The sequence below is a fragment of the Artemia franciscana genome, chromosome 18 (genome assembly GCF_032884065.1).
Source record: "Artemia franciscana chromosome 18, ASM3288406v1, whole genome shotgun sequence".
Lineage (NCBI taxonomy): Eukaryota > Metazoa > Arthropoda > Branchiopoda > Anostraca > Artemiidae > Artemia > Artemia franciscana.
Window position 1 is genome coordinate 11,394,467 of NC_088880.1, and position 16,701 is coordinate 11,411,167.

At 33.5% G+C, this 16,701-nt stretch overlaps 1 protein-coding gene across 1 annotated transcript in view; it reads right to left on the reverse strand.

Annotated features, from left to right (window-relative positions):
- Window positions 1–14,924, reverse strand: part of LOC136038380 (sodium-dependent phosphate transport protein 2B-like) — a 92,666-nt gene extending 77,742 nt beyond the window's left edge. Inside the window, 1 exon segment of the mRNA XM_065721449.1 lies at window positions 14,834–14,924. Within this exon segment, the coding sequence (XP_065577521.1) occupies window positions 14,834–14,924 (91 nt within the window).
- Between the last annotated feature and the right edge of the window lie 1,777 nt (window positions 14,925–16,701).

Sequence of the window (16,701 nt, forward strand, 5' to 3'; positions counted from 1 at the left end):
GTAAAACTTGCGAATATACAACATTCTTTGCTGTCCCATTGTCTGTGCATATAAATAGATTGTCAGGTTTACCGACTCTTGAACATGCAACATATAATGGTCCATGGGAAAACAATCCGTATTCAGATCTATTCCTCATGATTCTAATGATTGCCCTTGAGCTTTGTTGATGGTGATTGCTAATCGACCATTCCCTGAGTCGCCATCGTCATTTATATATCCCCCTGTGCACCCCGGCGTCCCCTTTGTAGTTATGTCCCTGTGTCCCGGTCGTCATTTATATTCCCTGTGTCCCGGTCGTTATTTGTGTCCCGGTGTTCCAGTCTGTGATTTCTCTTTGAGTGTCCCGGGCATCATTTATATTCCTTGTGTCCCGGTGTCCCGGTCGTCATTTATATCCCCCTGTGCCCCCCGGCGTCCCCATTGTAGTTGTGTCCCTGTGTCCCGGTCGTCATTTATATTCCCTGTGTCCCGGTTGTCATTTGTATCCCGGTGTCCCGGTCTGTATATACATTCGTTTTTTAGTTTTGTTTTTCTCCTTTATTTTTTTCCTTTTTTCTTTTTTTTCTTTTTTAGTTTATTTAGATTTTTAGATTTTTTTATTAGTTTTTAGTTTATTTGTAGTTTTTACCATTTTTTTAGTTTTTTTAGTTTTTTTTTTTACTTATGTCCTGGTCGTCATTTATACTCCCTGTGTCCCGGTCGTCATTTGTGTCTCGGTGCTTTGTTGATTGCTAATTTATATTATATTTATATTTATATTTTTTATATTTATTAATATTTTTTTAGTTTTCTTTTTCTCTTATTTTTCAGTTTTTTCCTTTTTTTTTAGTTTTTTCTTTTTTAGTTTTTAGTTTTTTTTGTTTTTTACCTTTTTTTAGTTTTTTGTTTTTTTAGTTTTTTAGCTTTTTTAGTTTTTTTATTAGTTTTTAGTTTTTTTTAGTTTTTGCCTTTTTTTAGTTTTTTCAGTTTTTTTTAGTTTTTAGTTTTTTACCTTTTTTTAGTTTTTTTTTAGTTTTTTAGCTTTTTTAGTTTTTTTTTCTTTTTAGTTTTTTTTGTAGTTTTTACCTTTTTTAGTTTTTTTTCTTCTTTTGTATTAGTGTGAAATAATTCAGACGTCATATGCGGACAAACACGACGTCACTCGACAGACAGACAGACAGACATAACCCACAAACAACTTATTTTTATATATATTTATTCATATTTTTTTAGTTTTCTTTTTCTCTTTTATTTTTCAGTTTTTTCCTTTTTTTAGTTTTTTTCTTTTTTAGTTTTTAGTTTTTTTAGTTTTTTACCTTTTTTTAGTTTTTTTTAGTTTTTTTAGTTTTTTAGCTTTTTTAGTTTTTTTATTAGTTTTTATTTTTTTTTGTAGTTTTTGCCTTTTTTTATTTTTTTCAGTTTTTTTTTTAGTTATTAGATTTTTACCTTTTTTTAGTTTTTTTTAGTTTTTTAGCTTTTTTAGTTTTTTTTTCTTTTTAGTTTTTTTTGTAGTTTTTACCTTTTTTAGTTTTTTTCTTCTTTTGAATTAGTGTGAAATAATTCAGACGTCATATGCGAACAAACATGACGTCACCTGATCCACAGATCCACACACAGACAACTTATTTTTATATATATAGATATATATATATATATCTATATATATAAAAATAAGTTGTCTGTGGATGGATGGATGGATGGATGGATGGATGGATGTGTCAGGTGACGTCACCTGAAAAAACTGGATCAGGTGACGTCAAAACTGAAAAAACTAAAAAAAGGCAAAAACTACAAAAAAAACTAAAAACTAATAAAAAAAATAAAAAAGCTAAAAAACTAAAAAAACTATAAAGGTAAAAACCAATAAAAAACTAAAAAAAAAACTGAAAAAACTAAAAAAAGGCAAAAACTACAAAAAAAACTAAAAACTAATAAAAAAAGTAAAAAAGCTAAAAAACTAAAAAAACTAAAAAAAGGTAAAAAACTAAAAAAAATAAAAAATAAAAAAAACTAAAAAAAAGGAAAAAACTGAAAAATAAGCTAAAATAAAGGTAAAAACCAATAAAAAACTAAAAAAAAAAAGGAAAAAACTAATAAATGACGACACTCAAAGAGAAAAAAAAGGCAAAAACTACAAAAAAAACTAAAAACTAATAAAAAAAATAAAAAAGCTAAAAAACTAAAAAAACTAAAAAAAGGCAAAAACTACAAAAAAAACTAAAAACTAATAAAAAAGCTAAAAAACTAAAAAAACTTAAAAAAAGGCAAAAACTACAAAAAAACTAAAAACTAATAAAAAAAATAAAAAAGCTAAAAAACTAAAAAAAACTAAAAAAACTAAAAAAAGGTAAAAAACTAAAAAAACTAAAAACTAAAAAAAACTAAAAAAGGTAAAAACTAAAAGAACTAAAAAAGAAAAAAATAAATGACGACACTCAAAGAGAAAGCGACCAGGACAAAAGGAATGTTCGATTAGCAATCAACAAAGCACCGGGACACAGGGAGTATAAATGACGACCCGGGGGAAACAGGGGGATATAAATGACGACCGGGACAAAAAAACTAAAAAGAAAAAAAAAACTAAAAACTAATAAAAAAACTAAAAAATCTAAAAATCTAAATAAGCTAAAAAAGAAAAAAAAAGGAAAAAAATAAAGGAGAAAAACAAAACTAAAAAACGAATGTATATACAGACCGGGACACCGGGATACAAATGACGACCGGGACCCGGGACACAGGGAATATAAATGACGACCGGGACACAGGGACACAACTACAACGGGGACACCGGGGGAAACAGGGGGATGTAAATGACGACCGGGACACCGGGACAGGGAATGGTCGATTAGCAATCACCATCAACAAAGCTCAAGGGCAATCATTAGAATCATGAGGTATAGATCTGAATACAGATTGTTTTCCCATGGACCATTATATGTTGCATGTTCAAGAGTCGGTAAACCTGACAATCTATTTATATGCAAAGACAATGGGACAGCAAAGAATGTTGTATATTCGCAAGTTTTACGTAGTTAAAACCATATATATATATCTATCTATATTCACAGGTGGGACATAGGGACACAACTACAATGGCGCGTAACTATTATGGCGCGTAACGACTTACGCGCGCGGGGGGGCTTGGGGGGGGCGCGAAGCGCCCCCACCAACTAGGTGTTGGGGTGGCGCGAAGCGCCACCCCAACAGCTAGTATATATATATATATATATATATATATATATATATATATATATATATATATATATATATATATATATATATATATATATATATATATATATATATATATATATATATATATATATAAAAATAAGTTGTCTGTCTGTGGATGTGTGGATGGATGTGTGGATGGATGTGTCAGGTGACGTCACCTGAAAAAACTGGATTAGGTGACGTCAAAACTGAAAAAACTAAAAAAAGGCAAAAACTACAAAAAAAACTAAAAACTAATAAAAAAAATAAAAAAGCTAAAAAACTAAAAAAACTATAAAGGTAAAAACCAATAAAAAACTAAAAAAAAAACTGAAAAAACTAAAAAAAGGCAAAAACTACAAAAAAAAACTAAAAACTAATAAAAAAAGTAAAAAAGCTAAAAAACTAAAAAAACTAAAAAAACTAAAAAAATGTAAAAAACTAAAAAAAATAAAAAATAAAAAAAAACTAAAAAAAAGGAAAAAACTGAAAAATAAGCTAAAATAAAGGTAAAAACCAATAAAAAACTAAAAAAAAAAGGAAAAAACTAATAAATGACGACACTCAAAGAGAAAGCGACCAGGACAAAAAACTAAAAAAAAAGGCAAAAACTACAAAAAAACTAAAAACTAATAAAAAAAATAAAAAAGCTAAAAAACTAAAAAAACTAAAAAAAGGTAAAAAACTAAAAAAACTAAAAACTAAAAAAAAAACTAAAAAAGGTAAAAACTAAAAGAACTAAAAAAGAAAAAAATAAATGACGACACTCAAAGAGAAAGCGACCAGGACAAAAGGAATGTTCGATTAGCAATCAACAAAGCACCGGGACACAGGGAGTATAAATGACGACCAGGACACAAGTAAAAAAAAAAATTAACAAAACTAAAAAGAAGGTAAAAACTACAAAAAAACTAAAAAGAAAAAAAAACTAAAAACTAATAAAAAAACTAAAAAATCTAAAAATCTAAATAAACTAAAAAAGAAAAAAAAAGGAAAAAAATAAAGGAGAAAAACAAAACTAAAAAACGAATGTATATACAGACCGGTACACCGGGATACAAATGACGACCGGGACACAGGGAATATAAATAACGACCGGGACACAGGGACACAACTACAACGGGGACACCGGGGGAAACAGGGGGATATAAATGACGACCGGGACAAAAAAACTAAAAAGAAATAAAAACTAAAAACTAATAAAAAAAACTAAAAAATCTAAAAATCTAAATAAGCTAAAAAAGAAAAAAAAAGGAAAAAAATAAAGGAGAAAAACAAAACTAAAAAACGAATGTATATACAGACCGGGACACCGGGATACAAATGATGACCGGGACCCGGGACACAGGGAATATAAATGACGACCGGGACACAGGGACACAACTACAACGGGGACACCGGGGGAAACAGGGGGATAACCTGACAATCTATTTATATGCAAAGACAATGGGACAGCAAAGAATGTTGTATATTCGCAAGTTTTACGTAGTTAAAACCATATATATATATATATATCTATATTCACAGGTGGGACATAGGGACACAACTACAATGGCGCGTAACTATTATGGCGCGTAACGACTTGCGCGCGCGGGGGGGCTTGGGGGGGGCGCGAAGCGCCCCCACCAACTAGGTGTTGGGGTGGCGCGAAGCGCCACCCCAACAGCTAGTATATATATATATATATATATATATATATATATTCACAGGTGGGACATTGGGACACAACTACAATGGCGCGTAACTAATATGGCGCGTAACGACTTACGCGAAGCGCCCCCAGTATAGCTAGTATATATCTATATATATATATATCTATATATATAAAAATAAGTTGTCTGTCTGTGTGTCTGTCTGTGGATCAGGTGACGTCATGTTTCTATGTCGGCTGACGTCATGAAGTTAGTTGTCGTCATTTTTGCTATGACGGTGACGTCATTAATGGTATTTAAGACATGCGTTCTAGGAAAAATATTTAATTGTAAAATGACTGAAGAACCTACAATGGCAACAGCCGAGGAAGCTGCTCAAAGAGTCTATGCCAAAAAACTTGCTGCTGATAGAGAAAGTAAGAAAAGAAAGCGTGCAGAGGATTCACAAGAACGGCAAGAAAACAGACTTGCAGCTGATAGAGAAAGTAAGAAAAGAAAGCGTGCCGAGGAATCACAAGAACAGCAAGAAAACAGGTTTGTGGCTAAAGAACGCAAAACCGCGCAGTTAGATGAAAATCCACCTGGAAAGCGAGAGTCAAAACATATCAAAACTGAAAATGATAGCGATGATGATTGGGTTTGGGATTTTGACTTGGAAAAGGTCATCAATGCCTACCAGATTTAAGTTAAAAAACAAAGGTTCGGCGATATGTACTTCATAGTGACGCTGAAAAATAAAGAAGAAAAAAAAGTGAAAAAATGTAAAAAACTAAAAAAAAACTAAAAAGAAAAAACACTCAAAGATAAATTACAGACCAGGACACAAATGACGACCGACACAGAGGGAATATAAATGACGTCCGGGAACCTCAAAGAAAAATTACAGACTGGGACACCCGGACACAAATCACGACCGGGAATATAAATGACGACCGGGACGCAGGGACACAACTACAGCGGGGACGCCGGGGCACAGACGGGATATATAATTGACGACTGAGACACAGGGATTGTTTGAATAGAAATTACAGACCGGGAAACCGAGACACAAATGACGACCGGGACACTGGGACACAGGGAATATAAATGACGACCGGGACGCTCAAAGTGAAATTACAAATTGGGACACCAGGACACAAATGACGACCGGGACACAGGGAATATAAATGCTATTTATATGCACAGACAATGGGACAGCGAAGAATGTTGTATATTCGCATGTTTTACGTAGTTAAAAATATATATTTATATCTATCTCTATTCACAGGTGGGACACAGGGACACAGCTACAATGGCGAGTAACTAATATGGCGCGTAACGACTTACGCGCGCGGGGGGGCTTGGGGGGGCGCGAAGCGCCCCACCAACTAGGTGTTGGGGTGGCGCGAAGCGCCACCCCAACAGCTAGTATATATATATAAAAATAAGTTGTTTGTCTGTGTGTCTGTCTACTGACGTCATGCTTGTGTGTCGAATGACGTCATGTTTGTCAACCGACGTATATATCTGTATAGATAGGTCACTTATATAAAAATAAGTTGTCTATGTGTCTGTCGAGTGACGTCAGTGTCCGCATATGACATCTGAATTATTTCATCACATACCAATTCAAAAACGAATGTATTCAAGCCGAAGTAGCTCAGTTATATAACTACCTGTGTTGGCGCAGTGGGTTTGACCATAGCATGGTAATACGGGACCCAGAGATCGAACTATGCTGCAGGAATGCACTACAGGGCCGACGCAGGGACCTTAGTAGTCAAGAAGCGTCTTTAATCCGATACAAATACAGTAGCTCAGTTGGTAAAGAGTTATGTTCCAGGTTAAAGGTCCGAGAAGTTCCAAGTTCGAACCTTGGCTTTAGCATTAATACAAAAGAAGAAAAAAACTAAAAAAGATTTACTAAAAAAAAAATTAAAAAGAAAATGCTAAAAAAACTAAAAAAGCTAAAAAACTAAAAAAAACTAAAAATAGGGAAAAAAACTAAAAACTAAAAAAGTAAAAAAAAATAAAAAAAAACTTAAAAAAGGTAAAAACTACAAAAAAACTAAAAAGAAAAAAAAACTAGAAACTAATAAAAAAAAAACTAAAAAAAAACTAAAAACTGAAAAAGAAAAAAAACTAAAAAAAGGAAAAAACTACAAATAAAGGAGAAAAAGAAAACTAAAAAAATAAAAAAAAACAAAAACTAAAAAAGGTAAATGTATTCAAGCCGAAGTAGCTGAGTTGGTAAAGCGTTCTGTTCCAGGTTCTAGGTCCGAGAGTTTCCACGTTCGAACCTTGGCTTTAGCATTAAAACAAAAGAAGATAAAAAAAAACTAAAAAAGAAAAAAAACTAAAAAAAGGTAAAAAACTAAAAACTAAAAAAGGAAAAAAACCAAAAAAAAACTAAAAAAAAGGGTAAAAACAGCAAAAAAACTAAAAAGAAAAAAAAACTAAAAAAAACTAAAAAAAAAGGTAAAAACTACAATAACAACTAAAAAGAAAATAAACAAAAACTAAAAACTGAAAAAGAAAAAAAACTAAAAAGGGAAAAAAACTGAAAAATAAAGGAGAAAAAGAAAACTAAAGAAAATAAAACTAAAAAAAAAGGTAAAAACTACAAAAAAAACTTAAAAGAAAAAAGAAAAAAAAATAAAAAGCTAAAAAAAGGTAAAAACCAAAAAAAAACTAAAAAGAAAAAAAGGAAAAAAACAAAAATTTATTTCATCATGTACCAATTCAAAAACGAATGTATATACAGACCGGGACATAGGGAATATAAATGACGACCGGGACACTCAAAGAAAAATTACAGACTGGGACACCGGGACACAAATGACGACTGGGACGTGTGTGTCGACTGATGTCATGTTTGTCTGTCGACTGACGTCATGTTTGTCGACTATAAATGACGACTGGGACACAGGGACACAACTACAACGGGGACGCCGGGGGGCACAGAGGGATATATAAATGACGATGGGGACACAGGAAATGTTTGATTAGCAATCACCATCAACAAAGCTCAAGGGCAATCATTAGAATAATGAGGTATAGATCTGAAAACGGATTGTTTTTCCCATGGACAATTATATGTTGCATGTTCAAGAGTCGGTAAACCTGACAATCTATTTATATGTACAGACAATGGGACAGCGAAGAATGTTGTATATTCGCAAGTTTTACGTAGGTAAAAACATATATATATATATATATATATATATATATATATATATATATATATATATATATATATATATATATATATATATATATATACATATATATATATATATATATATATATATATATATATATATATATATATATATATATATATATATATATATATATATATACAAGCCGAAGTAGCTGAGTTGGTAAAGCGTTATGTTTCAGATTCCAGGTCCGAGAGGTTCCAGGTTCGAACCTTGGCTTTAGCATTAATACAAAATAAGAAAAAAAACTAAAAAAGGTAAAAACTGCAAAAAAAACTAAAAAGAAAATACTAAAAAAACTAAAAAAGCTAAAAAACTAAAAAAAGGTTAAAAACTAAAAAATAAAAAAGAAAAAAAACTAAAAAAAAACCTAAAAAAAGGTAAAACCTACAATAACAACTAAAAAGAAAATAAACAAAAACTAATAAAAAAAAAACTAAAAAAACTAAAAACTGAAAAAGAAAAAAAAACTAAAAAAAAGGAAAAAATTTGAAAAATAAAGGAGAAAAAGAAAACTAAAAACCGGGATAGAGGGAATTTAAATGACGACTGGGACACTCAAAGAGAAATTACAGACTGGGACACTGGGACACAAATAACGACCGGGAGATATAAATGACGACCGGGACACTCAAAGATAAATTACAGACCGGGACACAAATGACGACCGGGACACAGGGAATATAAATGACGACTGGGACGCTCAAAGAGAAATTACAGACTGGGACACTGGGACACAAATGACGACCGGGATACTGGGAATATAAATGACGACCGGGACACAGGGACACAACTACAATGGGGATGCCGGGGCACAGGGGGATATATAAATGACGACGGGGACACATGGAATGGTCGATTAGCAATCACCATTAACAAAGCTCAAGGGCTATCATTAGAATAATGAGGTATAGATCTGAATACGGATTGTTTTTCCCATGGACAATTATATGTTGCATGTTCAAGAGTCGGTAAACCTGACAATCTATTTATATGTACAGACAATGGGACAGCGAAGAATGTTGTATAGTCGCAAGTTTTACGTAGTTACAAACATATATATATATATATATATATATATATATATATATATATATATATATATATATATATATATATATATATATATATATGTTGGGGTGGCGTGAAGTGCCACCCCAACAGCTAGTAATATATATAGCATATAATACATATGAGGTACACTCAAATCTATATATAACAAAATTTCCCTCCTTTTCTCAGTCTTTTAGCGATAGTTAGTCGACGTGTGGATGCCAAAATTGGCCCTAAAACGCAAAAAAAAATTGTTGGTTTATAAAAAGAAATTAGTTGAAAGTGTTTGCCCCATTGTCCATTTTCTTGAAATCCTACAAAAAATAACTGTCAATAGACCGTTGCTAACTTTTGGCACCTTTTCCAAGTGCAAAAAATCATTTTGATCCAGGAAAGGAATAATAACAAACCATCAGAAGATCACGTGAAACACAACAAGGCAATTAATTTAAATTTCATTTAACTTACAAATGCAAAGAGTATCTGGCGTGGTTGAGTCTAGATACGAACCCCTTCGTCCGAAGTGTACTAGAAAACCAGCGTACTTTACTGCCGAATTAGGCGTAAGCAAACTGCCAGAGTGCTATACGTCCATACCTCAGTGGCCTTAGCAATGACTTTTCTCACTCCTGGTGACTAATGACTTCCTTACAACCTTGTAGCCGTACTAGCTACAAGCGACCACGTCACAACTGTCGGCAGCATACTACTTTTTTAATGACCAGTACCTTTCAACGAAGAATGACTGCTGCACCTTGCCACTGGTGGCAGTCCCACTTCATGTAAAGATTTTGCGTCAAAATCTGAGTTTCACTTTCTAGGCTAAGAAGATAATTAGTGAGTCAACTCACCTTAATAGAGCTACTTAAGAAGCATATGAAGTTAATGTTAAACTAAGATTACTTCGATGTGGATGCCAAATTACAAAATTAAGGTGTTGTCAAAGTTTAAGTTTTTTGTAGAACGTCTTTATCCCTAGGAAGTAACTATATGATTGTTCTTACCATGTCAGTCACGCTGAGGAGCTTTGAGTGTAATTTAAATCAAATTTCATGCATTATCTTAATAGAGTTTGTGCTAACTTTAAAAAATATTTGGGCTTTGTTTAGAACATAATATTTTATCTGAGAATCGTTCTGTAATCTTGTAAACTGCCAATCAAAATTCATTTGACTTTCTTGTGATGATTTCTAGGCGCTGATAAATTCTCTGTCAATATGTTTTTCATTATTTCCGTGTATTTCTTTTAGCGGCTTATTCTTTTCTATGCATTCATCATCATAAACAGCGTAATTGAAATTCAGTGTCATGTTTTTTAGGTACAGAGTATGGAGTAGGCGAATTCTTAGAATTATTTTTGTAAACTTAATTGCAATAATTGTATGGACATGTTCTTTCAAAAAAAGCAAGGAAGATGGCACGTCACTAAAATCCGGTCTTAAATCTGGTCGGTGCTAAATCCGGTCGGTGCTCTTGGAATCCAAAACCAGGCAGTTCCTAATTTTTGATACCCAAAGACATTTGAAGTGGCAGTAGCAGTTGACTAATTTTAGCACCTTGGGAAATTCGATTTCCCGTAAATTCGATTTCATGTTTGGCAATTCTTTTTCATTTTAAAGAGTAATTTTCAAAATATTAGAAGGGTGCTTTTTAATTTTTTTTTTCAAGATTCTTAGATTATCGTGAGTGAGTACATTGAAGATAATATAATGTATACAGAAGTTTACCCGAAAAGGGGGATTAAAAATGCCGCAGCTGGTATATAGTTATACTGGAAAATACTTAAAACTTTCAAATATCACATATTTACTGATTCTAATGAAGTATTAATTTTTTTATGTATTTAGTTTGAAAAGAGAACTCACGTCAACATTACTATAAGTAGTGCATCTAAATTGGGGGATAGCTTTTTACTGATTCCCGTACATTGGAAATCTTATAAATTTTATTCCAGATTTGGTAAAAAAAAAAATAAATTATTTGGTTCCAATTCGTAGCACCAATTCACAAAATTAAGGGCTGAGGGGGAAGATTTTTTTTAATTTTTATTGAAGACACAAAAAGAATGCTTTTCAAAATCAAGGATGAGGGCTTTTCAAGGGGCTCTTTAATTTACTTTAAGGAAAAAAAGGCGAATCTCAAAATCTTGAGAAAATAGTAAACAACCACCCCTCCCAATTGGCGTAACATACCTGAGGCTTTCTAAAGTAAAAGAAATTTTGTAGTTTTCCCTGGTCAGAGCAACCCCGCATACTTAGTAAATGTCTATATCTTATGACTTCACGTTTTGCTCTTGGAAGGGGAGTGGAGGAAGTGGGTCAAAGAACGTTGGTTACCCCTTTTATTACATCCACAGTTTTGACTAATGTTTTTATAGCAAAACAGTTTTAGTAAGTAGTGATCCCATCAATATCCATTTTTTTGTGCTACCATTTTATCTTTAATTGGTTTTTCTGAGGATCGTAATTAGATACCATCGACCCCACTTTTAGACAACTTTAACTTCCTTGGGTACTGGAACTGTGAATTTACTACCCTGACGTTAAATCCATAGAGGCCTAACCCGAATATTGAAAACCCGACTTTAACTTTATTTTACTTTAGATTCGATTTAGATGCACTATTAGCACTAAATGAGTACCTGGAGAAATCTGGGAGAAAACAGAGGAAGCGTCAGATGATTCGCCCCCAACCCCGCCAAAAACTTTGAATCAGGAGATTGGTACCTGTTTGACGCAGACCATTGGTGAGCATCCTGAAAAGTCTTAAAAGTTAGACTTAAGTTTTAACCAAAATATGAACTAATCCTGGATTATTGGGATGGTAATTATAAAGTTTAAGCACCGGTTAAAATCTTTAATTTTAAATTTGCAGGAGGAATCGCCATAATGTCGAAAAGTTAAAATTTGGGTGGAGAAGTCACTCAGGAACCCCTTTCTCGGTCTGCATGCCAACAAATACTTGAGGTTTAAAATCTAACCTAATTAAATCAAAAATATGTCTCAACAAAATAAATAGAACTGTACTCCCCTGGTAATTGTAAAAGTCGATCTCAATTGCTGGTTTATTCGACCATGTTATGAATTTTTTGTACAATGTGGAGAGGATTTTTGACCAAATAAAATCGTGCCTCAACTAGGAAATGACACAAAATTATTAAAAACAATTATTAAGCAGGTATTATTAATAAAATTAATAAATTTAATAAAATTAATAAAGTTCAAGTTCAAGTTCTGTTTATTACTACATAATTTCAATATAAAAAACCAATTTGGCAGAGAGAGGGCTCGAGGCCAAATGGCAAACAATTAAATAAACTGTATGCTATAACTACATCAACATAAAATAATATCATAAATTAATCATAATCCATCCAGGTTCCAGATTCAAACCACCAGACTGAGTTGGGATTTACCGCTATAAACCACACATTTATTATTTATTTACTTAATTTTTTTTTTTTTTTTTTTTTTTTTTTTTTTTTTTTTTTTACTTTAAACATTTTCTATGAGCATTGATTTTATTTTGTTTTTCAGCGTATTAGTAGAAAGTTCAAGTTTGATTACATTATGATAACTTTGCCATACCCTCAATATTGTGTTTCTCAATGAAAATCTTGATCTTTCTGAAATTATCAAGGATTGCCGGGCTTTACAAGGATTACGGGTGTTATGGTCGTGATCGGAATTAGTTCCAGAAAATAGATCGGGTTCATAAAAATATTCAGGTAGGGAATTTGAATGATGTTTTTTCTTAAATAAAATAGAATGAAAAACAATAAAAGATTCAAGGGGCAAAATATTCAAAAAAAGAGGAAGACTTTTAGTTGACGACTTATTAGGGCAAGAATCAGGAGATGGTACAAGAGTAACTTTATTACATTCATTTAATAAAGTGTAACTTTATTACATTCATTTGCAGTGGCGTAGCTCCAGGATTTTTATTGGGGAGTGGGACAAGAGGGGTCCAAATCTGGATAGTCAAGGGGCATGGACTATATAGTAATTCTTTCTCCAAAGTGTTGGGGGCCACTGCCCCCTTGCCTCTCCCCCCTCTGACCACCAAAACGAAGCCCCTGTTCCTTCCTCTATTTTTAAAATAAGATATAATTTATTTTGCACGAAACAATAATATAGAAACAAGTTAAAAAAAAATGAACTGAACCTGGCTAAAAAAAAATACAATTAAAAGAAAGAATGAATAACACTGGGCAACAGTGATTTTGGTCCCGGGACTTTTTTTTTGGTGCTGACTTTGTAATTATTTAATGAGCTGAATTCAAGAATCACATGCATTAGCTTTTGGCAAGAAAATCGAACTTTTAAGATTCTGAGAATATTATTAGATTTAAGGCATGCTATTGTAACATGAAAATTGACATGTGTAAAAAATAAACAAATAACTTTTAACCATTATATTCATTTTAAAGACAACAATCGGAACCAAAAACTATTCCAATTATTGTAGAAATTAAACTGAATGCAAAGTAACCAGTTAATTTTAAAAAGTTGATCATGAAAAATAACTTCGGAAGAGTCTTTTGCGTGACACTCTTCAATTTCCTTTGTTTGGAACTCTTTTCAAACTCCAGCACTAATCTTCCATCGTACAAGTTTTTTATCTTCATTGGAAGTGAGCCTTCATAGTCTTTCTGGAAAATAGTTCAAGTGGCTATACAAATAGTTAATTTTAATGCTCATGTAATGACAAAGATTTCAATTCAATTATTTCAATTCAATTCAATAATAAACATCTCAATTGCCAATGTAACGTATTTTATTGCTTTGTGGTTACTCCAAAAAATTTTATGGCTTCGAAAAATGATGCCCTTGCTTTTTGCTCAGCTTCACACATGGAATCTACAAAGACATGATCTTTCACGAATTGTCTCATTTGTGGGCCATCAAACACACCAGCTTTAGTCTTTTCTGTGGTCACTTGAGGCATCTTGCTTTCTATATATGCATAACATAATTCGTTCTTATATAGATCCTTTGCAAACTGCTTCATTGCACCCAGCTTGATATGCAGTGGGGGGGGGATGATTTTCTCTGGTGCACCTAAAGGCTAATTAATGATATTATTGTTCCAAGGGACCTTGGTTTTGATCGGAGGACGCTCCTTTTTCATTTCGTGGCTCTTCTTGTCTCTTCTGTCCCAAAAACACAAAAAACAGGGGAATTTCATATATCCAATTTTCTGTCTATTAAGAAAATTTGCCATCTTTTAAGTCAACACAAATCACCCACTGATGCTCAGAATATTTAATTTTTCGTCAAGTGAGTAACTGGTAGTCATTGAAAATTGCTCCCATTATGTAAGAGATCACATATCAGACTTTGTTTGGAACTGTCAGTAAAAAAAAGTGCTGGTTAGTCGCAGAATATCTTAGAATATTTATTTTCTTAAAGGGTTTTAATGCCTTCATAAAATACAAGATTTTGTCTTGACTAAAGAAAAGTAAAAAAAATCCTTTGCTTTTTTACGGTAAAGTGTGAGTTTGGCTACTTGCTACAATGGATTTTGTCATGTAATGGTCTCTAACAACATCGAGGAAGTCATGAGACTCCCTCAAAATCAATCAAAATCATCACTGTCATCAGAAGGATTATCATAAGGAGCAGAACTCATCCTAACTAAGCTCTGGTAGCTGATGAAAGGTTGGTATTGGTACCTTGTCATCTTGAGCAACTTGGTCGTCTTGCAGAGGATAATTCGGACAAAATCACTTACTGAAGTTGTTTCCATCAATATTTAAGATACAGAAATTGCAGTCTTCAATATGGTTTATTGATCCTCTAAGAACTATCGGTACACCAAGCATGACTTATCTTTTCCTGTAGTGTACAGTCACAAATATTCCACACAGGTTTTTCCGACAGCGCGTGGTGCCTATGTTTTATCATAGTCACCATGTTTGACACCATAATAACCAAGGCATGCTTTCTTTACAGAGTTGTAAGCTGTTTCTTGAAAAGTTTACTTTCCACATACGTATTGAAACACATCAGAATGTTTCACACAGCTTATTCCACTTGAACTAGAACTAATTTTGTAATGCTAAAACACGGCCATGATAAAAGCACACCAGCCTATGACACAGTTTGTAAATTTTTAAGCTTTCGAGACACGTCTATCTAACCATCACAGTGAGATTTCTCCAAGTGAGGGACTTCAGTGCCATGCCTTACTTCATTACTCACCATCCAGATGTTAAACCCCCTACTAGAGTTTTCTGGAACCAACTGGAGTAGGGTCTTACCCAGTGTATTAAGTGTTTGACCAGGTGGGGGATAAGGGAACCCTCTACAGATATGTAGGATGTATGTGCAAGTTACCAGATGAAAACCTTGGTGGTCCAAATTGAAATTAGGAAACCCTCGCCAGGAGGTAGTAAATATACATGTGGAGGCGGAGGAAGGGTCTTCTAATGCAGACCAATCAGGATCCACCGATGTGTTAACATGTCCTGTCAGATGCAAACCTCCCAGCAATGGTTTAAAGTGTATGGTATGGCAGAAAAACATCGGACAGCATCCTCTTCGGGAGGAGAATAGCGAAAGGGCAGATGATCTGTACATGGACAACAATCTCTGCAAGTTGACGGGGAGGAGTGGCTTACCGACGTCAACTAATCAGCTAAGAAACCTTTCCCGTTTTATCTATGTAGATGAATATAAAAAACGATTAAATACGAAAACCAGTGCTACTATATCGGGGGTAACCGGCGAAGGAAATACGTTAGGAACTACCGTGTCCCGAGCAACGAAAGATGTTACGGCTGTGATTCGTACGAATATGACAAGTTCAAGCCTGGATGCCATTGTATCACCAAAATCAACCCTGCCATTTGATACCCTTAATACCAGAACAAAGGAAAATAAAGTAACTTCTTGGAAAGATAAGCTAGGTTCTTCTGAAGCCCAGCTCCCATTGATATGTGAAGAGGAAAAAGGGGACTTCGTCCTTATTGCCTCTGGACGTAATGCTGGAAAACATCAACCTGTAGTCGCTTTCTACTGTCCAGGAGGGCTAGAGAATTTCTAATTACTGCAACTCCAGTATATGAACGACTTATTATGGTTGGGCTGAATGAGCCAACTGTCAATGATAAAGTGATCCAAGTTTATACTCCAGACTCCAGTAGAGACGACAATAAGTCTCAAACTTTCTATCTCCAGCTGCAAAATATAGTTGATTTTGTCCCAAAAACGATATATAATTTGTCATTAGTGACTAAAATACCATTGCTGGCAAGGACCACGCAGGGCATGGCGAATTTGGCCACGGGCGACTAATCAAAAGAGGAAAAATACCTAATAGAGTTCCGCCGAGACATTGATTTAGTTATCACGAACACTCTTCAAGCACAGACCGTGACGTAGAACTACCTGAAGCTCTCCCAAATGATTATCTCAAATGTCATAGACTACATCTCCGTGTCTTGACGTCGGAAGTCATCTGTCACTAACATTGTCATTCTAGCTGGTGTTAAATTTGACAGTGAACACTCCTTGAAATGTCTAACTTCAGAATGATACTTAACGTAGTTTCAAAGCTGTCTAGGAAACTCCTCAAATTTTTAGTAGATCTTCTCAATG